The sequence below is a fragment of the Mobula hypostoma genome, chromosome 9, assembly GCF_963921235.1.
Source record: "Mobula hypostoma chromosome 9, sMobHyp1.1, whole genome shotgun sequence".
Classification (NCBI taxonomy): Eukaryota; Metazoa; Chordata; class Chondrichthyes; order Myliobatiformes; family Myliobatidae; genus Mobula; species Mobula hypostoma.
In genome coordinates this window covers 59,003,481-59,031,427 of record NC_086105.1, presented here as the reverse complement: position 1 = coordinate 59,031,427, position 27,947 = coordinate 59,003,481, and the positions used below count along the sequence as shown (strand labels likewise).

The window sequence follows — 27,947 nt, the reverse complement described above, 5'->3', positions numbered from 1 at the left end:
GGCTGAGAACTGGCAGATGGAGTTCAATCTCAGAAAGTGTGAAGTGAATTATATCTTAACATTGCACTGCACGTGAATAGCTCATTATGAACATTTAATGGAACAAAATCAGTTAATTTTAGATATAACGCAAACCATGAGATATAAAATATCTTAACAAATTTTGAAATATTTTTCTAAATGGTATTATGTCAAATAAACTAAACAGTTGCACCTACACACAAAACAGATTTCACTGTCTTTGAAACTCATTGAAGACTTCACTTCCAGTACTGTAAAGGAGAACAATAATTTTATCCTGACAGACAATACTAGTCCGAGAATACTCACATAGCACTTTAGTTGTGGTCTGCACAAGTTTCCGCCAGTCTTCATAAACTTCAGAAATGCAGTGTACGCTTGTAGTATGGTGAAACATACTCCCACAATCTGTGCCCACTAGGACTATTATACAAGGTTTAAAATAGACTTGGTCGTCGTCCCCCACCTGCATTTTAAAAATATACCCAAGTCATTCTAATCAAGGAGTCAATTGATGGTGACAGTAAAAGAACCTAGTACTCAGTTGTTAAGACTGGATTACAGAAGATCCAGACCTGTTAAACATTCTGAGGTGGAAGACAGCTAGGGAATACAAGTACTGGTTCAACTGCATGAACCAGCGACACCCTCAAACCTCAAATGCTGAACTCATTTCCACTTTTCTGTGTTTGTTGGGTGTTGTTCGTCGTCCGACGTGGTGGAAAATATGATACAGCTTTAGTGAGCATGACAGCAGTCTTTATGGATAGTTCAGCCATCTTGTCAAAAGCAAGTTAGGAGATATGGAAAATTATTCCAGTTTTACTTTTTCTTCTTCTCCTTTTGAGCCATCTTCTGTGCAACTTCCTCTGTTGCTGGAGCTCCTAGTTTTTTCTTCTTGGCTGCTTTCACTTTTTCTTTAAAAACTTTAACGTCAATTTTAGTTTCAACAGCTGAAACAGAAAGCGATTTCAGTAAAGATCACATGTCTACCCTGTACAAACTTTACAATTTAATCATCAATCCCATGTTCCATAATACATCTTAATATTTTAACCACTCAGATTTAACTTATTTTGACCCAGTATCTTGTCCTGTGTCAAAATCTGTCACAAGCCCTGAAAGACAGAGCTTCAATTTTTTGGACTTAGGCCATCAGTGAAAATACTCTGTCCTCAGTTTCCCTTAATATCTCCGTAACAAAATTCCATGGAATGCAAAACTAGATTCTGTGTTCTTTCCACGTAATTTAGTACTTTAATTATTAAGCATTCATTAATGATTTCCAAAGGCAGTCCACTGAATGAAGGCCATTAATGTACTTTCCAAAAATGTCATAAATAGAATGGGAAATGTTTGTTTACAGCACACTATTGACTTTATTGACTTTTCCAAACTTAAAGAAAATACCAGATAAATCCCGACAACAAACAAGAGAAAAACTGCAGATGCTGGAAATCCAAGCAACACACACAAAATGCTGGAGGAACTCAGCAGGCCAGGCAGCATCTATTGGAAAGAGTACAGTCAATGTTTTGGGCCGAGACTCTTCAGCAGGACTGATAAATCCCAGGACTACTGTATATATTCTTAAGAAAATTATCCAAGTGTTTCATGGAACTATGTGGACAATGGATGCAAAACGTAAGATTTTACTGAGAGGACAAAAAAAAAATCACTTTGTGGGAGAGGCAATTGTGATTGTAAAGAAAATTGCAGAACGTAGGACCGCATAACTCCTTCAAACAAAGTAGGCGGTTCAGTCAGATTTATTAGGTTTCTCACCCTGGTACCATTTTTGGAATAATAGATGTACACTAGATTAATAAAATAAAACATTAAAAAATGATCTACTTAATGCATAAGGTAAGCTTTAGCTTTTGTAAATACTGAGTATAGAAATTGGGATGTTATGTTGAGGTTATACAAGACTTCGGTGACACCACATTTGGAGTATTGTGTGCTATTCCGGTCACCAACCTCCAGAGAAGATATCAATAAGATTGAAAGAGTGCAGGGAAAATTCACAAGGATGTTGCCAGAACTTAAGGACCTGAGTTATTGAGAAAGATTGAATAGGTTAGGACTTTATTCCCTGAAGCATAGGAGAATGAAGGAAGATTTGATAGAGATATTCAAAATTATGAGGAGGGGTATGTAGGGTAAATGCAAAATACAAAGTTGTGAGAAATATAGATAGGGTACATGCAAGCAAGCTTTTCCCACTGGGGTTAGTTGAGACTGGATCTAGAAGACATAGGTCAAGAGTGAAAGATTAAATATTCAAGGAAACCTGAGGGGGAATGTCTTCGCTCAGAGGGCGATCCGAGATGCCAGAGGAAGTGGAGGATGTGGGTTCAGTTGCAACATATAAGAGAAGTTTTGATAAGTACATGGAAGGGAGAAGTATGAAGGGCTATGGTCTGGGCGCAGGTTGATTGAACTGGGCAGAATACAGTGTATAATGAAATAGATAGGACAAAGGGCCTGTTCCTGTGCTGTAGGACTCCAGGGCTCTATGGCAATGGAATCACCATTCTTAATTTGTTTTTTAATGCAGCAGGATTTTGCTTGTTGTCTTTGTAAACACAAATAACTTTTACCTTTCTTTGCTTTAACCGTGGGCTTTTCTTTAGGAGGAATAAAAGCTTTATTTCTTTCTTCCATTCGTCTAGCTGTTGCTTCTGCTTCTTTGGCCTGGAAATACAAATAGAAAATGGTAGATAATTACAATGATTCATTTGATCAGCAAACTGAGACAAATAATCAAATTAATAAAGTAGTGAAAAGAGATTATTCATCTTTCATTACCCTCCCCCCATTCACAATATTTTAGACTGACCTTCATTTCATGTAATTTTTTTCTCCTCTTGTCTTTCTCCTTTAGAAAGTATTCACCAGTTGCCAGTTCCTGATCAATCTAGATAGTAAGAATAGCAAGCAGTTATAAACAATATGCTGAGACTTTTAAAGGCATGGGTCAGACCGCACTTCCGAGTATTGTGAGCAGTTTTAAGTCTCTTACCTCAGAAAGGATATGCTGGCATTGGATAGGGTCCAGAGAAGGTTCACAAAAATTATTTCAGGAATGAAAGGGTTAACATATGAGAAGTATTTGATGGAGTTTAGAAGAATGAGGGGGAACCTCATTGAAACCGATCAAATATTGTAAGTCCTAGATTGAGTGGACGTGGCGAGAATAATTCCTGTAGTGCCGGAGTCTAGAACCAGAGGGCTAATATGAGGTGATTTTAAGGTGATTGGAGGAACATATTTGGAGGATGTTGGAGGTATTTTTTTTTGCAAAGAGATTGGGTGTGCTTAAAATGGAGTTTGATAGGTTGCTGCTCTGTAAGGGTGTCAAGAAACATTATGGGGAAAAGACAGAAGGGGGTTGAAAGGGATAATAAATCAGCCATGATGGAATGGCCTAATTCTGCTCCTACGTCTTATGGACTATACTCAGCGGACAAGAAATATCAGGGAGTGACAATGAGTTGACTAATTGCGAAGTATCCTTGTTCGTGGACCTCATTTGTGAGGCACAGATGGTAGGTAAGCACCCTATCATCCGTGTTTAAGGTTACAGAATAAACAATTTAGCAGTAAAGCGTACCCACCTTGCTTTCTGGCTGAGGTGGTGGGAAAGGCGTGTACTCCTTCTTCACCCTCTTCTTTTTGGGCACTTTGCGTTTGTTTATGTTCTTCGGTTTGAAAGTGGGCAGAAAGCGCTCCCAGTTCTGTGTCCTTAGCTCTTGGTCTTTTGCTAATTCCCGTTTAATCATCAATGTCTTTGAAAAGATCAGAGTTTTACCCCACTTGAGTATCATGCATATGAAACAGGCAAAAAAAAAGAAACAAACCTATAGAACAAATACAGTCGGCCCTCCGTATCCACGAGTTCTGCATGCGCGAATTCAACCAACCGCGATTCGAGAAAACCCGGAAGTGCTCTTCCAGCACTTGCTGTTCGAGCAAGTACAGACTTTTTTTTCCTGTCATTATTCCCTAAACAATGCAGTATAACAACTATTTTACATAGCATTTACATTGTATTAGGTATTATAAGTAATCTAGAGATGATTTAAAGTATACGGGAGGATTGCGTAGATTATCGTGGATCGGGATTGAAAACAAACTGCAAGTTCTCTTACTAAGTAAGTTGGAACAGGTACCTCCGGTATTATTTAGCGTCAGTTAGTCAAATGTTTGTCTTAGTATATAGTATATATTTTACCTTTCTATGCATATAAAATACTTAAGAAATGCATGTTTCAGCGCCGGGCTCGGGAACGGAAGTTCCTGAGTTCGATCCAGTGACAGAGTGCTCCCAAACGCGTCCTGCATCTGTGCCAAGTTGATGTGGAGGATCAAAAACCCCAAACCCAATAATTAAACCACTGCGTTGCTTAGTAACAATTATAGCTTTAATCGGGCAGGGCCTTTCTCATTTTATCCTTTAAAATTGTTCCGATCGTTGACCAACTGTAGCCTAATGCTTTTCCAATGACCGAAGGCATTTCACCTCTTTCCGATCGCTTTATTATTTCCACTTTATTTTAAATCACGATCGTGATTATTTTTGTGAACAGAAACATTGCGGATTCAGAGCTCCACCGCCGGGTCCTAATGCCCACCGCACTTAGGTTAAATAAGGTCCGGGGTTCCGCTGGGTCCAAGATTCACTGCATTGAGACAGGTTGAATAAGGGACCTGTTTTTGGTATCCGCGACGGGTCCCGGAACCAATCCCTTGCGGATAAGGAGGGCTGACTGTAAGTCGTTGAATGGAACTAGCCTTCCCAAATCCCAATACCATGCTGGTATTTATGCACATTTTATTTCATATCTGTACTCTAACTTCTACCATTATCTTTGTATAACTCTTTATATAATTGTTGAATATTGTTTTTTGTTGTATGTCGTGCCAACACACAATAGCAAGTTGCAAATACAGTGTATTCCAGATAATTGGGCTATCAGTTAATCAAAGCAGCCGCTTATTTCGGACAAATCTTAAAGAACAACAACTAATCAAGAAAATAGTCAGGATTCCCTTTGTTTATTTGGGACACTATGTTGCTTAGTTGGGACAGGATAGCTGATGAACAGTTTCTAGTGGCAATCGCATGCACTTGTGGCCATCATACACTACACCATGCTTAGAGTGAATGGTTTTTAAATAGAGTCAGTTGCATGTGTTGATGTTCAAAAAGCAATGATTCTTTCCCCACTGATAACTGGTGAGAAATATGGAGTAAGACAATTCAGAACTGTTTTACTCACTGCAGTTTCCAACATTCAGGCTTGGAGATGCCAGAAACAACCAGGAGTAAAAATGAAACAATTTTACTACTTCAACAAATTCAGTAGTACAAAGAATTTGAAGGTAACAACCATCTTGAATGTTACAATGAAAAATTAAGATTTAGAGGATGTTATCATCGAGAGCATTGTATAAAGGCAGCCCAGTATCTGCACTAGGTGTCTGCACTAATTTTGTACATTTACAGTCAATCAAAAGAATACGGCAGCATACACTGGATGAATTCCTTCGTCGATAACTATTAGGAACTAAAATACTGTTTTATAGAACTGCAGTAGCATTGGTGGTGTTCTAATTTATTCTGTATTTCATTTCAAGACATAATTTGTTACTCAGTTAAACAGTAGTTTGCCATGTTTTAAACCTTTTTAACCATTTCCACGAAACTTCATCAAATTGGGGCAGCCGCTTAATATGTGGCCCCTCTATGTCCCAATTAACCACAGTTCACAGTACGTGTAACTGTTATGGTGAATAAAGTTGATTCTCCTCAAGTCTGTTATCTCCTCACATTCACTGTTCAAAGCAAATGTATTGTTATTGTTGACACAAATCATCTATTGCATCCGGTGCTCCCGCTGCAGCCTCCTCTACATCGGTGAAACCTGACGCAGGTGGGGGACCGCTTTGTCGAACACCTCCACTCTGTCCGCCACAACAGACAGGATCTCCCAGTAGCCACCCACTTCAACTCTGCTTCCCATTCAGATATGTCCATACATGGCCTCCTCTACTGCCATGATGAGGCTAAACTCAGGTTGGAGGAGCAACACCTCATATATCGTCCAGGTAGTCGTCAGCTCCTCGGTATTAACATAGAATTCTCCAACTTCCGGTAATCCCCTCTCCCTCCCTTCCTCTATCCCTGTGTCACTTTGCCCCCTCCCCCAGCTGCCTATCACCTCCCTCATGGTTCCACCTCCCTCTACTACCCATTGTGTTTTCCCCTATTCCTTCTTCACCTTTCCTGCCTATCACCTCCCTGCTTCCCTTCCCCCACCCCTTTATCTTTCCCCTTACTGGTTTTTCACCTGGAACCTACCAGCCTTTTCCTTCCCACCCTCCCCCCACCTTCTTTATAGGGGCTCTGCCCCTCCCCTCTACAGTCCTGACAAAGGGTTCCGGCCCGAAACGACTCATGGTTTCCACGGATGCTGCCCAACCTGCTGAGTTCTTCCAACGTGTTGTTATTGTTTGAGTTGCTCGCCAAGCTGGTTTGTTAGCTTGCAAATGTTTTGTTATCCAGCTAGGCAACATCATCAGTGCAACTTCAAATTAAATGTTGGTGAAACATTGTTCGTCTTATATGTGTGATGTGTGAGTGTGTGAGTATGAGGGTATGAGGGAGAGGGAGAGGGAGTGTGTGTGTGTGTCTGTCTGCGTGCGTGCCACTTCTTTTGGTTACCGAGTATGTAATCTGCGATTGGTTCCTTAAAATCCAATTAAATGATAAATTGTTGTCCGGGCTGTGTTAGTTGACCGTTATGTAGGATTAACGTCCTCATGATTGACGCGTGTAATCAGGTGTGAATTGACTCTTGGGACTAACGACGTGATGCTGAAGTGGGATGTAAACTGAGTTCATTTCGATGTGCTTGTTGATAGAATTCTGTGTGAAGAATAAAACCTCTAAGGATTCTCAGGTTTGTTGTTGATGGGCTGGGCTTGGCTTGGCCTAGGATAGTGACATTGGTCCAGTCGAATTGATGTGCTTCACTGTCACAATGTATAGATACAAGGAAAAGTTGATCATGATGGTTTACAGGCAGTTGGTGTTTATGTACCGTTGTTGATAGCTTCCTACCAGATATAATGCTTGACGCAGTTGGCACATGGAATTTTGTATATGGTGTCCGTGACATTGGTGTAGTGTAGCTGCAGGTTTGTATGCTACCGTGATGTCAAATGGTCGTAGAAATCTGTTGATCATTTCTGATATGTTCTTGTTGTAGAGTAGGGTGACCAGCTTGGTTGGATATTGTGTGCTTCTTTGATTTTGTTGGTTAGACAACCAGCGCTGAACAAAATTCCTTGAGTATTCATTGTTCCTGAAAACTTTGTAGAGATGTTCTTCTTCACTCTTCTGAGTAATGCTGTGCTGCAATGTGTAGTGGCCAGTTTGGATAATGTCCTGACGCAACTTTGCATGTGGATGCCTGGGTGGTTGCTGTGGAAATTGGGTATTTGATCCGTGTGAGTTGCATTTCGGTAGACACTAGTTTGAAGTTCGCTGTTGACTTGTCATTCAACCAATACATCTAAGGCTACGTCCACACTAGACCAGATAATTTTGAAAACGCCGGTTTCGTGTAAAAACGATAGGCATCCACACCAGGTGTTTTTGAAAATACCTCCGTCCACATTAAAATGGGTATTTGGGCAAATCTCCTCCTACTGGACATGCGCAGGACACATCCACAGAAAACAAACGAAGAGGAAACAGTATACCATTTCCGTTTCTGCAGTGGTGTTGTGCTATTTCCATTGGTCAAAAACTAAAGTACCTACAACAACAGCGAAAGAAAATTTTCAACAATGTCTTCGAGGAATACAAAGAAAACCTCCACTGGAAAAAGCAGACCAGACTTCTTTGTTTGGAAAGACGATGAAGTCGAGCTGCTTCTGTGAGCTACAAACGACTACAAAGTCAGCAAAGCAGTGGAGAACGTGGGACTGGGGGTCATGCCAAACCAAATACAACAACATCCTCGACCGCTATAAAGAACACTATATGCGTTCAAGAAAACAATGAAATGCCGCGCTGCCGCCACCATCTGTTCCAGCATGTCATCACAGTGTTTTTAAAAAGCTCCGGTTACCTGTACACACTACACCGCCCAACTGGTGTTTTCAGATTTACACACTCTGAAGAGCGTTTTAGAAAAGCTCCATTTTCAGGCAAGGAAAACGCCGTTTCAATGTGGACGGAGGGTCAAAACGAAGAGAAAAGCTTTGGTTACGGATTTATCCGGTCTAGTGTGAACGTAGCCTAAGAATGGAAGTCGACTGTTAATCTCCTCTTAATCCTACATAACGGTCGACTAACACAGCCCAGACAACAATGATATCTTAATTGGATTTTAACAAACCAACCGTGGATTACATAATCGGTAACTAATAGGAATGGTGTACACGTACACACACACGGACTAATCACAGGATACATACAAGACGAACAATGTAGATCACCAATGTTTCATTTGAAGTTGTACTGATGATGTTGCCTAGCTGGGTAACGAAACATTTGCAAGCTAACAAACCAGCTCGGCGAGCTACTCAACAACAACATCCCCATCCCGAGCTACCAATCTTTTTGAATACCTTAAATTTATTATGCACATACATATACTACCCTGAGATTCATTTTTTGCAGTCATTTACAAGGAAAATACAATATATAGGAAAAAACATATATAAACAAGATGGCAAACTGTTCTTGAACCTGGTGGTGTGGAACTCAAGGCTCCTGTACTTCCTGCCCAATGGTGGTAGCGAGAAGCGAGTATGGCCTGGATGGTGGGGTGGGTCTTTGATTATGGATGCCTTTTTTAAAGGCAAAACTCCATATTTGGGGTGGCAAGGTAGTGTAGTGGTTAACACTTTATAGTTCCAGCGACCCAGGTTCAATTCTTGTTGCTGCCTGTAAAGAGTTTGTACATTCTCTCTGTGACCATGTGGGTTGCCTCCAGGTGTTCCTGTTTCTTCTCAGAATCCAAAGACATATTGTTTGTAGGTTAATTGGTCATTGTGAATTGTCCTGTGATTAGACTAGGATTAAATTGGGGGTTACTGGATTTGTGCTCAAAGGGCTGGAAGGGCCTATTCCACTCTCCATGTCAATAAATAAATAACTGTTCTTATGGCAACACTTCATATAAATGCTGAATGTTTGGGAGGTCTTTTCCTGTGATCGACTGTGCTGTATCCACCACATTCTGTTGCCTTTTCTGTTCCTGGGCATTGATGTTTCCCTACTAGGCCCTGAAGCCTAACATCATGAATGGCTGTGATGCTTCACTGCCAGGTGAGCTCAATGCCTATTATACACACTTTGAAAGGGAGAATAAAACTACACCTGTGTCAACTCCTGCAGCATCTGGTGATCTGTAATATCTGTTAGAAGTTGACATCAGATCATCTTTCAAGAGGGTGAAACCTCACAAGGCCTCAGTCCCTGAGGTACCCGGTAAGACACTGAAAACCTGTGCCAACCAACTGGCAGAGTATTCAAAGGCATCTTCAACCTCTCACTGCTGAAGTCGGAGTTTCCCACCTGCTTCAAAAGTGTAACAATCATACTACTGCACAAGAAGAGCAAGGTGAGCTGCCTATCAACTGTCTCCTAATTGCACTCACATCTACTGTGATGAAGTACTTTGAGAGGTTGTCCATGGCTAGAATTAACTTGTGTCTAAGCAAGGACCTGGACAAGCTGCAAACTGCCTATCGCCACATTAGGTTCTACAGTGGATGCAAACTCACTGGTTCTCCAGTTGGCCCTGAATCAACTAGACAATAACAATACCTACATCAAGCTGTTTTTATTGATTTCAGCTCAGTGTTCAGCACAATCATACCTTCAGTTTTAATCAATAACCTCCAAAGACTATGCTTCTGTACCTCCCTCAGCAACTAGATCCTTGACTTCTTCACAGGGAGATTACAGTCAGTGCAGATCGGAAATAACATCTCCTCACTGACAATCAACATAGGCGCACCTTAATGATGCGTACTTAACCCACTGCTGTACTCTCTCTACAGCCATGACTGTATGACTAGGCATAGGTCAAATGCCAAAAAAAAAATTGTCGGTGACACAACGTCATTGGCAGAATTTCGATGGTGACGAGAAGGCATACAGAGGCATAATAAATCAGCTGGTTGAGTGGTGTAACAACCACCACTTTGCACTCAAGGACTTCGGGAAGGGGAAGTTGAGAGAACACAGACCAGTCATCATCGAGGGATCAGTAGCGGAAAGGAAGAACATGTTAAAGTTCCTGAATGTCAATACCTCCAAAGATCTATCCTGGGCAAAACATATTGGTGCAATTACAAAGAAGGCACAACAGTGACTAAATTTCATTAGGCATTTGAGCAGACTTGGTATGTCATCAAAGATTCTTGCAAATTTCTACAGAAGTAACGTGAAGAGCATTCTGACTGGTTGCATCGCTATCTGGTATGGTGTTGCCATTGTACAGGATGGGAAAAATCTACAAAAAGTTGTAAGCTCAGCCAGCTCCATCATGGGCTCTAGCCTCCCCAGCATCAAGGACACCTTCAAAAGGCGAAGCCTCAAAAAGGCGGCATCCAGTATTAAGGACCATCTTCCATCAGACAGCACATGCCCGCTTCTCGTTGCTACCATCAAAGAGGCAGGGAGCCTGAAGACACACACTCAATGTTTCAGGAAGAGCTCCCCAATCAAATTTCTTAATGGCCATTGAACCCACGAACACTACCTCACTATTATTTTTTCTCTTTTTGTACTACTACTTAATTTATTCTATGCATGTGTTTATACATACATATATGTACAGACACCTATTGTAATTTATAGCTTTTTTTTATTGTGCACTGCAATAGCCTGCTACTGCAAAATAGCAAATTTCATGACATATGCCAGTGATATTCAACCTGATTCAATCAGTTAGGATTCTGATTCCTCTAGTTATAGTCTCACCCTACCTCAGTGGAAAAAGTCTGTATGCATTTACCCATTTATACCCGTCAAGATTATCCCTCTATCAAATCTCCCCTCATTTACACGGTATTGGGGGTAAGGTATTGGTGTGGGTGGAGAATTGGTTAGCAGACAGGAAGCAAAGAGTGGGAATAAACGGGACCTTTTCAGAATGGCAGGCGGTGACTAGTGGGGTACCGCAAGGCTCAGTGCTGGGACCCCAGTTGTTTACAATATATATTAATGACTTGGATGAGGGAATTAAATGCAGCATCTCCAAGTTTGCGGATGACACGAAGCTGGGTGGCAGTGTTAGCTGTGAGGAGGATGCTAAGAGGATGCAGGGTGACTTGGATAGGTTGGGTGAGTGGGCAAATTCATGGCAGATGCAATTTAATGTGGATAAATGTGAAGTTATCCACTTTGGTGGCAAAAATAGGAAAACAGATTATTATCTGAATGGTGGCCGATTAGGAAAAGGGGAGGTGCAACGAGACCTGGGTGTCATTATACACCAGTCATTGAAAGTGGGCATGCAGGTACAGCAGGCGGTGAAAAAGGCGAATGGTATGCTGGCATTTATAGCGAGAGGATTCGAGTACAGGAGCAGAGAGGTACTGCTGCAGTTGTACAAGGCCTTGGTGAGACCACACCTGGAGTATTGTGTGCAGTTTTGGTCCCCTAATCTGAGGAAAGACATCCTTGCCATAGAGGGAGTACAAAGAGGGTTCACCAGATTGATTCCTGGGATGGCAGGACTTTCATTTGAAGAAAGACTGGATGAACTGGGCTTGTACTCGTTGGAATTTAGAAGATTGAGGGGGGATCTGATTGAAACGTATAAGATCCTAAAGGGATTGGACAGGCTAGATGCAGGAAGATTGTTCCTGATGTTGGGGAAGTCCAAAACGAGGGGCCACAGTTTGAGGATAGAGGGGAAGCCTTTTAGGACCGAGATTAGGGAAAAGCTTCACACAGAGAGTGGTGAATCTGTGGAATTCTCTGCCACGGGAAACAGTTGAGGCCAGTTCATTGGCTATATTTAAGAAGGAGTTAGATATGGCCCTTGTGGCTACGGGGGTCAGGGGGTATGGAGGGAAGGCTGGGGCGGGATTCTGAGTTGGATGATCAGCCATGATCATAACAAATGGCGGTGTAGGCTCGAAGGGCCAAATGGCCTAGTCCTGCACCTATTTTCTATGTTTCTATGTTTCTCCTTTGTTCTAGGGAATAAAGTCCTAACCTATTCAACCTTTCCCTATAAGTCAGGTCCTCAAGTTGCCTAGGTAAGTTTCCGATGAAGACTCGAGTCACTTATTTCTTCAGAGGTTGGTTGAAGAAGGTTGCTGTAGCTTGCCTCTTCAATGTAGTGCAACAAAAGATTACTGTGGGCAGATATAATAAATGGACGGTGCAGTTTGCTTCTCAGAGTTTGTAGCACTAGGGTGTAGCACAGCCCTGCAGTGACACAGACCTGGTTTCAATCGAGATATACGGCACTGCCTGTGTGGAGTTTGCAGGTTCTCCGCATGACCATTTGAGTTTTCTCTGGGTACTTAAGTCTCGTTCCCCATCCAATAACATACAGGTTGGTAGTTTAATTGGCCGCTCTGTGTAAACTGTAATATGTCACTAATGTGTAAGTGAATGGCAGAATCTTGGGGGAGTTGATGGGAATGAGGGGAGAGTTAATGATCATAAACATGAGATTCTGCAGGTGCTGAAAATGTTAAGCAACATACACAAAATGGAGCAACTCAGCTGGAGAGTCAACCTCCAGAAGAAGGGTCAAGACCCAAAATGCCGACTGTCCATTCTCCTCAACAGATGCTGCCTGAGCCGCTAAGCTCCTCCAGCAGTTTGCTTGTTGCTACAGTTCTGCTTCTCATTGACTGAGTAAGCAACATTCCATAGGAAAGAATATTACAGAGACTAACAATAACTACAAATGAAGATATTTCTCATCTCAGTCCCAGATGACATTTCCTTCAGTCTGTCAGGCTGACACATTCTCAAGTTTACTTTTTGTCTCACTGGCATGGTGTCATGACAACATCAGCAAAACGAAAGAACTGGTCATTGACATCAGGAAGGGGGGAGGGGTGGTGCACATGTTCCTGTCTACATTAACAGTTTTGAGGTCAAAACGGTGAGAGCTTCAGGTTCCAAGGAGCGAACATCACTAACAAACTATCCTAGTCCAATTGTGGCCAAAAATACTCATTAACATCTCTAAATTATCAGGATGCTAAAATAATTTGGCATGTCTACTTTGACCATGGGTTGGTATGACAAATGCTCTGCCCATGATTGCAAGAAAATGCAGCTCATCACAGAGATCAGCCACCCCTCCATGGACTCTGTCTACACTTCTTGCTACCTCAGTAAAGCACCTAGCCTACTCCAGACATTTTGTCCTTTTCCCTATCACCAGGCAGAAGAGACAGAAGCCTAAAAGCTTCTGTACTGCTGTTATTAGACAATTGAATGGTCCCCTTATACAATAAGATGGACTTTTGACTTCGCAAACTACTTATTATAACCCTGCACCTTGTCTGCTTGCACTTTCTCTGTAACTGTAACACTCTATTCTGCATTGTTATTGTTTTAGCACGTACTATCTCAATGCACTGCTCTAATAAAGTGATCTGTAAAGACATGTTTTTCACTGTACCTCAGTACATATGACAGTAATAACCAACTTACCAATTTATTGCAATAAACCATACCTTGATATTGTAGATTGGATGAATATTCTTCATGGTATCAATTACTACTTTTCTGGCCTGAAAAAATTAAGACAACAAATATTACTATGACTACAAAGGTTATATGGACTATTGTTCTCACTAATGTGGGTAAGCACTGCATGGTCAAGTTTATTGATGAGCTGCAGCAATGGTTCTGTTTGGAACTGACTCCACAACCTGGCTATTTCACAGACATTGGGGTGGCATGTTGTGTAGCACCTAGCTCAATGTTTTTCAGCGCCAGCAACCCAGGTTCATTTCTCACCGCTGTTCATTAGGTATTTGTACATTCTCCCTGTGACCGTGGGGGTTTCTTCCCACGTTCCAAAGGAGTATGGGTTAGTCAGTTCAATGGTCACATGGGTGTAATTGGGCGGTGCGGGCTTGTTGAGATGGAAGGGCCTGTTACTCTGCTGTATCTCTAAACAAAATAGAATAAATAATAACATTCCATGACAACTGTATAGTACAGGCTCCAGCAACATGTAGGTAAAACTGCAAGGTCAATTCCTTAGAGAGAGATGGTAGACTGCAAACATTTTGACAAGTCCCCTGGTGCCACTGAAAGCAGACTTGTTGAATTTTGTTTTGGATAGCATAGTGGGTCAGGGTTTTTTTTAAACTGAAAACTTATCACCTCATGAATCCAAACACCTCATATTTATTTGGATTAAAAGCAATTTGCCACATACCTATTTTATCATGCCCCCGAAATTTATGTCTACATTACTACACATAAAAAAGGACTGAATGTCAAGCGCTGTGGAACACCACTGTTTTGAAAAAAAATCTTCCAACTACAAGAAGATACACTCAGTGGACACTGACTGTATGTTCGTGATCTTCTTCTGCTGTAGCCCATCTGCTTCAAGGTTCAACGTGTTGTGCATTCAGAGATGCTTTTCTGCACACCACTGTTGTAAGGCGTGGTTATTTGAGTTACTGTCACCTTCCTGTCAGCTTGAACTAGTCTGGCCATTCTCCTCTGACCTTTCTCATTAATAAGGCATTTTCACCCACAGAGCTGCTATTCACTGGATGGTTTTTGTTTTGGGCACCATTCTCTGTAAACTCTAGAAACTGTTGTGCGTGAAAATCCTAGATCAGCAGTTTCTGGGATACTCAAACCACACCACCCGACACCGACAATCATTCTATGGTCAAAGTCATTCAGATCACATTACTTCCCCATTCTGATGTTTGGTCTGAGCAACAACAGAACCTCTTGACTATGTCTGCATGCTTTTATGCATTGAGTTGCTGCCACATGATTAGCTGATTAGATATCTGGATTAACGAGGTGTACAGGTAGCCACTGAGTGTAAAACCCTTCCCTCTCACATGGCTGTCTATTTTTCTTTCATCCACGTACCTATCTAAGAATGTCTTAAACGTTCCTAACTACCATGCTTTCATTTCCTACCACAGATCCTTTTGGGGATCCAATCTGCCACACCCTCTGAATTCCATGCACCTTTTAAAGTTATTTTTTGACCAGCCTGCCTCACAGGATCTTGTTGAAAGCCTTGCTACTCAAGGGAGCACAGGTCTGATGGATTGTTCAAGATTCTACCAGTCTGCTAAACAAGCTGTGCACACTTATGGCCTTTCCTTTATCAAGGCAACAGGGGGGGGCGCTCCTGTTCTGGTCTGCAAGAGAGATTTCTTATTCTTTCTCTTTAAAAACCATGATACAACTTTCTCTCCCACTGTGAATATGTGTGATGAAAATGTTATGTGGTAATTTTAGTGGATGTTAGCAACAGAATTAGAATTAAATTTCTATAATAGCAGTGAATATTTAAGCATTTAGACAGTTTGCATTTAAACATTTAAAATACCTTGCCATCACTGTTTCATTATTTATATCATTTGCCAGCTGTCACACACAGAGATGCAAGACACTGGAGATGGTTGCATGACCCACAAACCCACCAGAAAAATGCAGTAAAAAACTGACATGAATTGTACAAAGATTAAAATAAAATTATCCCCAGATTTAGCCTGTGCTTAGCATCTAAAGAAAATTAGGGCAGTTAGTGGATTTATGAATTGTTAGCAACAGCTTCTGCCCCTCAGCCATCAGATTTCTGAACAATCCGTGAACACTTGAGATCATAGGCTGAACGTGAAGTGTAAAACATTTAAGGGGAGTGTGAGGGAGGTCCTTTTCATTCAGATGGTGGTGTGAGTGTGGAACAAGCTGCCGGTGGGATAGATGTTGGTTTGATTACATTTAAGTTTGGATGTGTAAATAGATGGGAGGGGTATGGAGGGCTACGGTCCATTGTTTGGGTCTATGGGACTAGGCAGAATAACACTTCTACATGGACTATAGACTGTTCCTGTTTTTGTGCTGTAGTGCTCTATGCCTCCATGACACTATTTATGAAATTTCCATATTTTAATGTCTTTACACTGTACATGTGCTGCAAACTACAAATTTCATGTCATGTCTCACTGATAATAAATAACAATAAATCAGATACTGATTCTAAACAACACACACAAAATGCTGGAGGAACTCAGCATCTGTGGAAAAAAAGTAGTTGACATTTCGGGCCGAGATTTCAGCAGGGTCTTGGCCCGAAACTTCAACCGTACTCTTTCCATGGATGCTGCCTGACCTGCTGAGTTTCTCCAGCATTCTGTGTGTTGCTTTGATTTCCAGCACTTGCAGATTTTCTCTTGTTTATGTCCTGATTCTAAATGTCAATTAGCTCTGTTTTGTATGACATAAACAAAATCTGTAATTTCTTAAATTGTCTCACTTATTCATAAGCACTGAACTGAACTTAAAAAAGTTAATGTTACAAATGTAGGATAGCAAAATGAAAAGTTATTGGCTCCGATTAATTTTAGCCATTCATAGGAGTTGATTATAGCTGGACAGATCAGCTTTAATTCCCCATCTCTCAACACCCCTGAACTGCAGAACCATTGTGGAGGGTTTCACATTGCTTATGGAGCCACATGTTAAGCATATAGCACAAGAATGACAGTTTCCTTCCCCATTGAACAGTAGCAAACTAGATGAAATTTTCCCATTGTTAAAACATTTAAAAATTTAATTAACTAAGCTTTAATTTTCCATAGGAGACCATAAGACGGAGGAGCAGAATTAGGCCACTCGGCTCTTTGAGTCTGCTCTGCCTTTTCATCATGGTTCATTAATTACCCCTCTCAACTGATTTATCATTCTCCTACCTTTTCCCCATAACCTTTGACACCCGGACTAACCGAGAATCAATCAACCTCTGCTTTAAATATGCTCAATGACTTGGCCTCTACAGCCATCCATGGCAGTGAATTCCACAGATTCACTACCCTCTGGCTGAAGAGATTCCTTCTCATCTCTGTTCTAAGCGGATGTCCCTTTATTCTGTGTACATTCAAATTTAACAACTTCAGTCCTGTATTCATCAGTCTTCGGTTTTGCCAACATGTACACTTCACCTCATCCCAATGACTGAAATTTTACCCCATCACCTGCCTGTCCTTCCTCAGTCTCACTACACACTGCATCTACTTGTACATCATTTGCCCCACCTCAGCCCTATAAATCTGGTTCCCATCCTCCTGCCAATTTAGTTTATACCCTCCCCAACAGCTCTTGCAAGCCTGCCCACAAGGATATTGATCCCCCCTGGGGTCTGGTGAAACCCATTCTTTTTGAAGAGGTCATACCTTCCCCAGAAGAGATCTCAATGATCCAGAAATCTGAAACCCTGCTCCCTGCTCCACTCCCTCAGGCACTCATTCATTTGTACTATCATCCTATTCCTGCCTGATGAGCTCATGGTACTGGGAGTAATCCAGAATTTACCACCTTAGAGTTCTTGCTCTTGTGCATCTTCCCTAACTCCCTATACCCACTATGCAGGAGCTCTTCCCCCTTTCTACCTACAGTATGTCATTGGTGCCAATGTATACCACGACCACTGGCATCTCACCTTCCCTCTTGAGAATCTTCTGCAGCTGCTCAGAGCCATCCTGGACCTTCGCACCTGGGAAGCAACACAGCATCCTAGCTTCTCTTTTGTAGCCACAGAATCCACTGCCCGTTTCCCCCGAAACTAACGAGTCTACTATCATTACCGTTCTACCTGACTTTACCCTTTCTTGCTGAGCCTCGTAGCCAGCCACAGCGCCACTGTTCTGGCTGCTAGTGCTGTGCTCTGATATGTCATCTGCCCCCTAGCAGTATTCAAGGGGGTATACTTATTGCTGAGGGGAATGGCCACAGGGGAACCCTGCAATCTCTGCTTACTCACCTCATCTCTCCTGGCGGTCATTCATCTATTATCTGAAGCCTGCGCTCCAGGTGTGACCATCTCAGTAAGAGACTCATCTATGAAATTTTCAGCCTCCCGGACGGTCCTGAGTTCCAGCTTCAGTTCCTTAACCCTGTCAGCACTTACTGCAGTAGTCATCAGGGAGACCTTTAGGTACCCTGAAATCCCACATCTCACAGGGGGGCCATTCCACTGTCTGAACTACCACCTTGTCTGCACTTGTTAAGCCACTAACTTCTCAAACTTAAGTTCTAGATTGAACCTGTTTCCAACAAAGTCTGACCACTCTAACAATGAGCCTTCTGCTTAAACCTTGCTTCTTTTTATTGGTCTTGTTAATGAACCCTGGTTACTATTAACCCAAGCAATCTCCCACTCCACAGACAAGTCCCAACAGGCTCTGCTCGCTTTTTAAAACTAACATGCAAAGTGCACAAGGAACTGCCTATCCATCTGGTGATATCATCATCATAATCAGGTGCCATGCCCAGTTTGAGCTTTGACTGCCATGACCCACACTCTCCTGTTTCGGGTCAAGTGGATCAGTTCATTGGTATTCATTTCCAGTTCTCTGGCTGTTGTCTCCATCATCATTTGTCTTTGTCTTCCTCTTGCTTTCTTCCCTTCAATCGTTCCCATAATTACCACGCATTCTAACTCCTCTTTCCTCATCACATGTCCAATGAAGTTACATTGCCTTTTCATGATCTCATACATTATTTCTCTTTTTGTGTTTGCTGTGTTCATGACATCCTCGTTAGATATTCATTTCGTCCATGATATTCTTTACATCCTCCTCAAAAACCACATCTCTGCTGCTTCAGTTCGTTTCCTCATGTTACTAGATATTGTCCAACATTCTGAGCCATATAACATAACTGGATAAACGTAACATTTCAGTACTCTGAGGCGGGTTGTCATGCCTAGTTTAGTATTGGTCAGTATACTCTTCATTCTTGTAAAGGTGTCTTTTGCCATCCCTATTCTTCTTTTGATGTCCAAGTCGCACCTGCCATTTGATCTCACCCAGCTTCCTAAGTAGCAAAAGTTCTGTACTTGTTTTATGTCTTCCCCATTTATTCTCAGCCTGCAGATAGGATTCTCCTCCCTTTTGGATATCACCATACATTGTGTCTTTTTGCAATTGATAGATAGACCCATTTTGGCATTTTCTTCAACAATTATATCAATTAAGTTTTGCAGTTCTTCCTCCGTACTTGCAATTAACAGTGTCATCTGCATACCTGAAATTATTGATGTCTTCACTGCCAACTTTGATTCCCAAGATGTCTCTTATTTTTTGTAATATTGTTTCACTGTACACATTAAATAAATCAGGGGAGAAAACACACCCTTGTCTAACGCCTCTCTTGATTTTTGTAAACTGACTCACTTCTCCGTCTATTCTTACAGCGGCAATTTATTCCCAGTACAGATTTCTGATTAGGCGGAGGTCTTTCGAATCTAGATCTAGAGTTTTCTGTAATATTTCAAACAACTTATTGTGCTTCACTTTATCAAATGTTTTTGTGTAGTCGATAAAACAAACAAATCTTCTTGCACTTGAATAGCTCGTTCTGATAGTATCCTTAACGTCAATATTGCACTTCTTGTACCTTTGTCTTTTACAAAACCACTTTTAGCTCTTGTGATCAAAATTCTTAGAAGTATCTGGTGATATACAGCATGGAAAAAGGCCCTTTGGTTCAACTTACCCATACTGTCCAGGGTGCCTTACTGAGATGTTCACATTTGTCTGTATTTGGACTATATCCCTCCAAGCCTTTCCTATCCATTTACCTGTCCAATTGTCTGAAATGTTGTAATTGTTCCCAGCTCTAACACTTCCTTTGGCAGCTTGTTGTATATATCCGCCTCCCTGTGGAGGCTATGGCAAAGTAGAAGCTGAGGTAAGGTTAAGGTAATGTCCAGGCAAGGACAGTTTACAGATAACATGCCGTCAGCCCAGGCAAGAAAGGTCAGTGAAAAAAATGCAGAGGACCAGAGCCACTTGGCATATGGAGACAAGATAAGGAAGGATGCAAGGCACACACTATTGGAAAATCACAAAATACAGAGTCACTGGCATATTTTGTGAAATTTGTTGTTTTGTGATACCAGTACACTGCAACACATAATAAAAACTATAATCTACAATAAGAAATATATAAAATAAATTAAATAACTAATGTAAAAAGTGAGCCAAAAAAAGAAGAAAAAAACTGAGTTGGTGTTCAGGGGTTCATTGTTCATTCGGTCCCCTGTACCGCCTCCTCAATGTAGCAATGAGAAGAGGGTTTCCCCTGGCTAACAGGGGTCTTTATGATGGGTGCCACCTTTTTGAGGCATTGCCTTTTGAAACTGTACTAACTCTAGATATCATTGGCTGTTATCTCCTAGTTTCTATTGGCTAATAATATCTGTATTACCAATGTGATTGATTATGCAAGTAAGGAATTTGAACAAACATTAGGCTACCAACTGGTCAATATCTGTATCCAAGTGGTCAATTGCTGTACAAAAACTTTGTTGTTCAGTCTCAGAACAGTTTGATGATAGCAGCCAGGCTGTCCCCCTTGTGCCCTGTGGAATTCATTGCCACTGACAGCTTTGGAGGCCAAGTCATTGGGTATATTTAAAGGTCAGCGTGATAGGTTCTTGATAAGTAAGGGTGTCAAAGGTTATGGGGAGAAGGCAGAATGCAGTTGAGCGGGTTAATAAATCAGCCATGATAGAATGACAGAGCACACTTGATGGACCAAATGGTCCAGTTCTGCTCCTATGGCTTAGGATCTAACCACATAAAGTGTCTTTGAGGAACGAGTGCTAGTTTTCAGAGTCCAGATTTCGGCAACAACTTGTGAAAACTTTGCCCCTTAAATCTTTCCCCTTACACCTCTGCCCTCATTTTATGGCTCCCTACCTGGTAGCCCTACCATGTACTTCATAATTTTATTAACCTCCATAAGATTATTCCTCAGCTTCCTTTAATCGCAGAAAACGGCCCCAGCCCGTCTCCTCATAACAGACCTTGACAGAATCTCAACTTGTGGCTTTGGATCATTCATCCAGGCCTCAGGATCACTAGCCAAGCCTTAGCCAAAACACAGAGGGAATTTATAATTCCTACATGAACACCACAACATAGTATACTTACATACCTCTTTAAGCCCAGAGTATGGCCCCAGTGCAGCCACTGTATTCCCTTGTACCAAAATATAGCAGTTTGTCAACAACTCCAAGGCCTGTAAATTGAAGATAAAACACAAAGAATCTCATTGAAAATATACACTTGACACAGACATGCAATCCTGACTCACTGCAGGTCTGACAATATTACCCAAGTTAAAATTCCTTATTCTGCTGTCAAGATGCAGTTGTGGGACTTCTCTGAGAAATAATTACTCATTGAGGTCTTCATTGATGAATCAGCAGTGGAAAAGGTGAGCAGCTTCAAGTCCCTGGGCAGCAAAATCTAATAGGATCTAACCTGGGCCCAACATATTGATACAGTCACAAATACAGGACACCACCGGCTATACTCATTAGGAGTTTTGAGATTTGGTATGCCAGTTTCTATAGATGTACGATGGAGGGCATTTGGACCAGTTGCAACACCACCTGCTATGGAGGCTCCAAAGCTCAGGGTTGAAAAAAGCTGTTCATTCCCCTCCACAGACGGATTTGCTGTCTTCCTCCAGCATTTTGTGTATTTTGCTCAAGGTTTTCAGCATCAGCAGAAAGTCTCATGTTCATGGGTATATCTGACTGCTACAAATTCAATTGCTAATTTAAAGTTGGGAGATTAGTTTCAAACACACATATTGGTTCAGGTCAAGTTTACTGTCACGTATGCACAGTCATTGGGTATACTTAAAGGACAGGCAGCATCTTGCTTGCAGCAGCATCTCAAGTAGTAATCAAAGAAAGATTTTTATTTCAATAAACGTAATTGCATTCTTTAACAACAAAAGAACAAGCACCACTTTACCTTAATTGTTGATCCCTTTGGTCCAATGAGCCTCATTCTCCTTTTCACTAGTCGCTCACGGTTCCTAACTAGTGAGCCTATCTTAATTATGTCACATGCCATATCATCCTGAAAGATGCGAACTGCCTACAAGGAATAACAGGGGTCACAATTTAGAAAGGTCTGAACAACTTGCACAAGGTTAACCCTCCTTGGGAGTTTTAAACTAGCCAAACTGGGTTCATTTTACAAGTTTAAAAGTCTACCTCAACAATTTCAGCTGCAAATCACCAACCGTGAGGGTTATGGGGTAGGGCAAGAGAACATTCTTTGAAAATCTATGCAGACAAGGGCATGCCATACATCTTCTTTACCACTCTGTCAACCTATGGAGCCACTTTCAGGGAGGGATGGAGTTGGACCCCAAGATCCCACTGTACATTAGGGAACTGCCATCAAGTGTACTGTGCCTCTTCATGTCATTTCCCAAAGCACAGCACCTCACACTTGGTTGAATTAAACCCCACTTTTATTAAAACAGAAACCCATCATATCTCTGCCAATTTCTTTAGATATTTTGCTACTCACTTGCTCAAATGGAACACTTCTTGCCAAAAGTTTTATAAGGTCTCTGGCCTTGATGATAGCATACGGATCAAACGTCTTCCTTGTGCTGCAGACTGTCATGCTGCCTTCGATCAAATCTAACGTTGCTTTAATGTGCTTAATTAAAGACAAATGATATTTATTTTTATTTAGAGATACAGCAGGGTAACTTCAGTCCCAATGAGCCCACGTCACCTAATTCCACCCATTGCACCAATTAACCTACCAACCCATACATATGCTCCTAAAGATAGGCTTTATTTGTCACATGTACATTAAAACATAACAGAGAAATACATTGTTTTGCATCAACATTCAACACAGTTCATGGGGAAAGCCCGTAAATGTCACCATGTTTCTGGTACTAACATAGCACGCCTACAATTCACTAACCCAAACCTGTGGGGACGCAGAAGGAAACCAGAGCTCTTAGCGGTCACGAGGAGAATGTACAAACTCCTTACATGCAACTACTAATTCCAAAAATATAAAACAATGCACGAAAGACACCAGATACAGGTTGACCAGCAATTTTCCGAAAACTGATGGACTCTTTTAATTCGGATGAAATTACAAGGCCAAGTATCGTTCACTTTTCATGAAACATCTATTAGATGGGGTGAATGCTAGCAATTCTGTACAGACACTTATAAAAGAATTTAACATGAACGACATACTTGGGTTCACTGCTTGAGGGTGGGAGAGGATAGAACCTTCAATACGAAAGAATGGCCGGCATAAGTTGTGGCCTGCCTTGATGTTTGATAATGTGCCTGAAGAAAAGCTTGATGTTGATTTTACAGGATTTTGTGTACCAAAGGAGAAAGTAGGTGTTCATGACCTACTTTCAACGACATAGCAAGTATTCTCAATGAAGAAAATCTACATGAGTGGATAATTGTCGAAGATGAAGCACCTGTTGAACATCACCTTGCAGAATCAGAAAGTACAGACCATGTTAATACTGCAAGTGATGAAGATGGCAGCAATGATGAAGAAATGGATGAAACTGGAAGATTCACTATTGACAAGTTAATTGAGTTAGGTGATTTAATCAAAGAGTTAGAGAAATGTACCTTTGTGACAGAACAAGAGCTAATGCATTTTAATTTGATGCAAGAAAAATTACAGGGCGATCAAAACATGAAACAACTTCGTCTGGATAAAATTAAAAGTAACATTCTTTGTAAGCACAGTAATTAATAAATATACATTTAATTTTTGGTTAATTAATAATCCTTTTTAAGCTTCCATACTCCATTTTTGCCATCTTTATTGCATGACCTCTTTCAAACTGGCAAAAAAGTTAATCCGGCAAGGCTCAGGAACCAAGTGTACCGGAAAATAGGTGGTCAACCTGTATTTAAAAATTCTCAATCAGGAGATGTTTAATAAAAATCTGAATTAAAATGGCAGGACGGGCAGCTTCTGTGGAAATAGAAACTAAATTAAAGCTTCAGATCACAAAATTTGTTATCTTTCTTTTCTAAATCAACAAGCTAGTTTTAAAATCACAACCACTTTGCAACACAAACTAATCTCTTTTCTTTCTGCCAAGGGGATTTTGGGTTGAAACATTATCTGTTTCCTATGCAATGACACTCAAGAGTTTTCCCTCACTGATTCACAAGTGCTCTTTCACTCACACATCCTTCATTGAAGTGTAACACCCGGTTTAATTTACAACTACTCTCACAAGTAACAAAACGGCAAGTGTGAGTCTCGCACCGACACACGATGCGCCTTCAATGACACACAAAAGCCATCCTCACCATACAGTACATATGATATTATGTCTACAGACATTACGGCTCAGGTCAGTAATTATATTTCAGCAACCCATCAAGGTGTGCCTGTCTTTGCAGTATCCACTGTGTACAGAGGCATTGCCTGAAGCTTCCACTGTTCCCAGCGACCCACTTCCCTGGTTCCCACACACACGAAGTAAAAGTGCTCATCGATGAAGCAAGTGCTTGGATTGGGGAAGGAGGGTCGTGGAGTGAGAGGAGAGGGGTTCGGTCAACTAGGGGCCATGAAGGGTTCAGTCAGGGATCCCAGGACCAACAGTGTGAGTGTGAGGATCATGGTGCAGGGGGTATCATTTGAAGCAAGAGAGCTGGTGGGGGATATTCAATGATCTCCAGATTAAAAACAATACCTCTGACACCCCTTTATTCCCTCCTCGATGTACCTCCAACAACCCTCTAAACCCCTTCACCTCCGATGCCCCCATCCTCTCCAAAACCCCTCAACCCTCACACACTGGAGGGCCCATTGTCTGCCCCCTAACCCCAGAGCAGAGATGAGAGGAGTGGAAAGGGGTAATGGATCAGATGGCAGAACAAACACATTTGCTCACAAACACACTCTTTGGTGTCAGTTTCAGAACACCCGAGACAGTCCGCCAGGGCACACACGCATGTGCTTTAGTACTGCTTTGTCTCCTGCCTGTTGAAATGTTGAGATTCCTTCTCTGCTCATTGGGTGTTCAATGATCTTTTCTGATGGGTTCTTTGGGCTTTTTTGTTTCGTGGCTGCCTGCGAGGAGATGAACCTCAAGGTTGTATAATGTATACATACATTGATAATAAATGTAGTTTGAACTCATCCTTCTAAACCTCACTATAGGAAGGATGTGGAAGCATTGGAAAGGGTACAGAGGAGATTTACCAGGATGCTGCCTGGTTTAGAAAGTATGCATTATGATCAGAGATTAAGGGAGCTAAGGTTTTACTCTTTGGAGAGAAGGAGGATGAGAGGAGACATGATAGAGGTGTACAAGATAATAAGAGGAATAGATAGAGTGGATAGCCAGCGCCTCTTCCCCAGGGCACCACTGCTCAATACAAGAGGACATGGCTTTAAGGTAAGGGGTGGGAAGTTCAAGGGGGATATTAGAGGAAGATTTTTTACTCAGAGTGTGGTTGGTGCGTGGATGCACTGCCTGAGTCAGTGGTGGAGGCAGGTACACTAGTGAAGTTTAAGGGACTACTAGACAGGTATATGGAGGAATCTAAGGTGGGGGCTTATATGGGAGGCAGGGTTTGAGGGTCGGCACAACATTGTGGGCCAAAGGGCCTGTACTGTGCTGTACTATTCTATGTTCTATGTTAAACTCCAGCGAGTACAGGACCTAACCCAACAAATATGTCTCATTCATTAACCTTTTCATTCCCAGATTTATTTTCATGACCTTTTCTCTGGAGTTACGTATATATTTGATAATTGCTGTCGTATGCCTTGGAATATTTTAACACTTAGGTCCCCAGAAAATTACTAATAGAAAGTTGAATCATACAGCACAATATGGTCCTTCGATCGACAAAATGGCTGTAGCATTGGCAATGGACAGCACAGCAGTCAGCATAAAGCTTTACACCACCAGCAATCACGAATGGGGTTCAATTCCAGCGCTGACTGTAAGGAGTTTCTGCACTCTCCCGATGACCATGTTGGTTCCCTCCTGTTGTTCTGGTTTCCTCCCAGAAGATAAAGGTAATCTAATCTAACCAATATTACGCTAGAACAATGATTAAAAGTAGCTCACATGATCATTCAGTGCATTCTGCACCAAAGGCCAGCATTCCTTCAGATAGGCCTCTCTGTATTTAGGAAACAGAGTTGCAAAGCTGCTTTCCTCCAGAAGCCCATGGATATTGTCCTCTTTGGTAAATAGTGGCTCCTTCCACCCATCTGGCACCGTCAACAGCTCTGATTCGTCGGCTGCAGTAAGTTAGCAGAGCCACATTAACAATGTAAAATTTTATCTCCCTGCAAACTGCGTAGCTAACAAGTCATAAGAAGTTACCTGAATTTTAAATGATAAATTTTAACTGGGGGAGGGGACGAGAAGAGGGGGGCCGGGGGGGAAAATAAGGAGAGAGGGGCCGGGGGGGGCGGATGAGGAGAGAGGGGCCGGGGGGGCGGATGAGGAGGGGGGGCTGGGGGGGATGAGGAGAGAGGGGCCGGGGGGGGGATGAGGAGAGGGGGGCCGGGGGGGATGAGGAGAGGGGGGCCGGGGGGGGGATGAGGAGAGAGGGGCCGGGGGGGAATGAGGAGAGAGGGGCCCGGGGGGGGGGGACTGAGGAGGGAGGGGCCCGGGGGGGGGCGGATGAGGAGAGAGGGGTCGAGGGGGGGCGGATGAGGAGAGAGGGGCCAGGCGGGGGCGGATGAGGAGGGGGGGAGCCGGGGGGGGGATGAGGAGAGAGGGGCCGGATGGGGGGGGCGGATGAGGAGGGGGGGCGGATGAGGAGGGGGGGGATGAGGAGAGAGGGGCCGGGGGGGATGAGGAGAGAGGGGCCGGGGGGGGGGATGAGGGAGAGAGGGGCCGGGGGGGATGAGGTGAGAGGGGCCGGGGGGGATGAGGTGAGAGGGGCCGGGGGGGGATGAGGAGAGAGGGGATGAGGAGAGAGGGGATGAGGAGAGAGGGGATGAGGAGAGGGGGGATGAGGAGAGGGGGGCTGGGGGGGGAATGAGGAGAGAGGGGCCCGGGGGGGATGAGGAGAGAGGGGCCCGGGGGGGATGAGGAGAGAGGGCCCGGGGGGGATGAGGAGAGAGGGCCCGGGGGGGGAATGAGGAGGGGAAGAGGGGCCGGGGGGGGGGAATGAGGAGAGAGGGGCCGGGGGGGGGATGAGGAGAGAGGGGCCGGGGGGGGGATGAGGAGAGAGGGGCCGGGGGGGGGATGAGGAGAGAGGGGCCGGGGGGGGGATGAGGAGAGAGGGGCCGGGGGGGGGGATGAGGAGAGAGGGGCCGGGGGGGGATGAGGAGAGAGGGGCCGGGGGGGGGATGAGGAGAGAGGGGCCGGGGGGGGGATGAGGAGAGAGGGGCCGGGGGGGGCGGATGAGGAGAGAGGGGCCGGGGGGGGCGGATGAGGAGAGAGGGACCGGGGGGGATGAGGAGAGAGGGGCCGGGGGGGGATGAGGAGAGAGGGGCCGGGGGGGGGATGAGGAGAGAGGGGCCCGGGGGGGAGCCGATGAGGAGAGAGGGGCCCGGGGGGGAGCCGATGAGGAGAGAGGGGCCGGGGTGGGGATGAGGAAGAGGGAAGGGAATGAGAGAGAGGATGAGGGAGATCACGCAGAGAGCGTGGATGAGGAACAGGAAGTTCGGCAGGGACAAGAAGACGGGGCAGGGAAAGCAGGGACGCGCTATAATGGGAGAAGAAGGGCAGGAGCCCAGCCTGCTCTCCCTCCCTCATCCCTTTCCCGTGGGTCGCTCCTTCACCTTCGTTTGTCCCACGTTTCTTCCCTCTCGAAGCCTCCTTTCCCCGCGGCTCCATATCGGTGCAGCGCCGAACA

General features: G+C 43.2%; 1 protein-coding gene across 1 annotated transcript; it reads right to left on the bottom strand.

Moving 5' to 3' along the window:
- Window positions 1-78: 78 nt before the first annotated feature.
- krr1 (KRR1 small subunit processome component homolog) lies at window positions 79-27,947 on the bottom strand. Its single transcript, XM_063058352.1, has 10 exons — window positions 27,874-27,947; window positions 26,201-26,376; window positions 22,636-22,770; window positions 22,069-22,194; window positions 21,239-21,322; window positions 13,762-13,818; window positions 3,642-3,812; window positions 2,864-2,941; window positions 2,625-2,718; window positions 79-974 (listed from the first exon to the last, which is right to left on the bottom strand). Exons 1-10 carry the CDS (start codon window positions 27,926-27,928, stop codon window positions 844-846), a joined length of 1,107 nt encoding a protein of 368 aa, XP_062914422.1. The 5' UTR covers window positions 27,929-27,947; the 3' UTR covers window positions 79-843.

What these genes read in the sequence shown, in the direction of transcription:
- krr1 (XM_063058352.1), bottom strand. Translation starts at nt 27,928, where the DNA reads ATGGAGCCGCGGGGAAAGGAGGCTTCGAGAGGGAAGAAACGTGGGACA. An exon ending in GAAACGTGGGACAAACGAAG is followed by an intron (nt 26,377 to 27,873) that starts GTGAAGGAGCGA and finishes AACTTACTGCAG; the next exon opens with CCGACGAATCAGAGCTGTTG. An exon ending in CATACTCTGGGCTTAAAGAG is followed by an intron (nt 13,819 to 21,238) that starts GTATGTAAGTAT and finishes TAATTTTTTCAG; the next exon opens with GCCAGAAAAGTAGTAATTGA.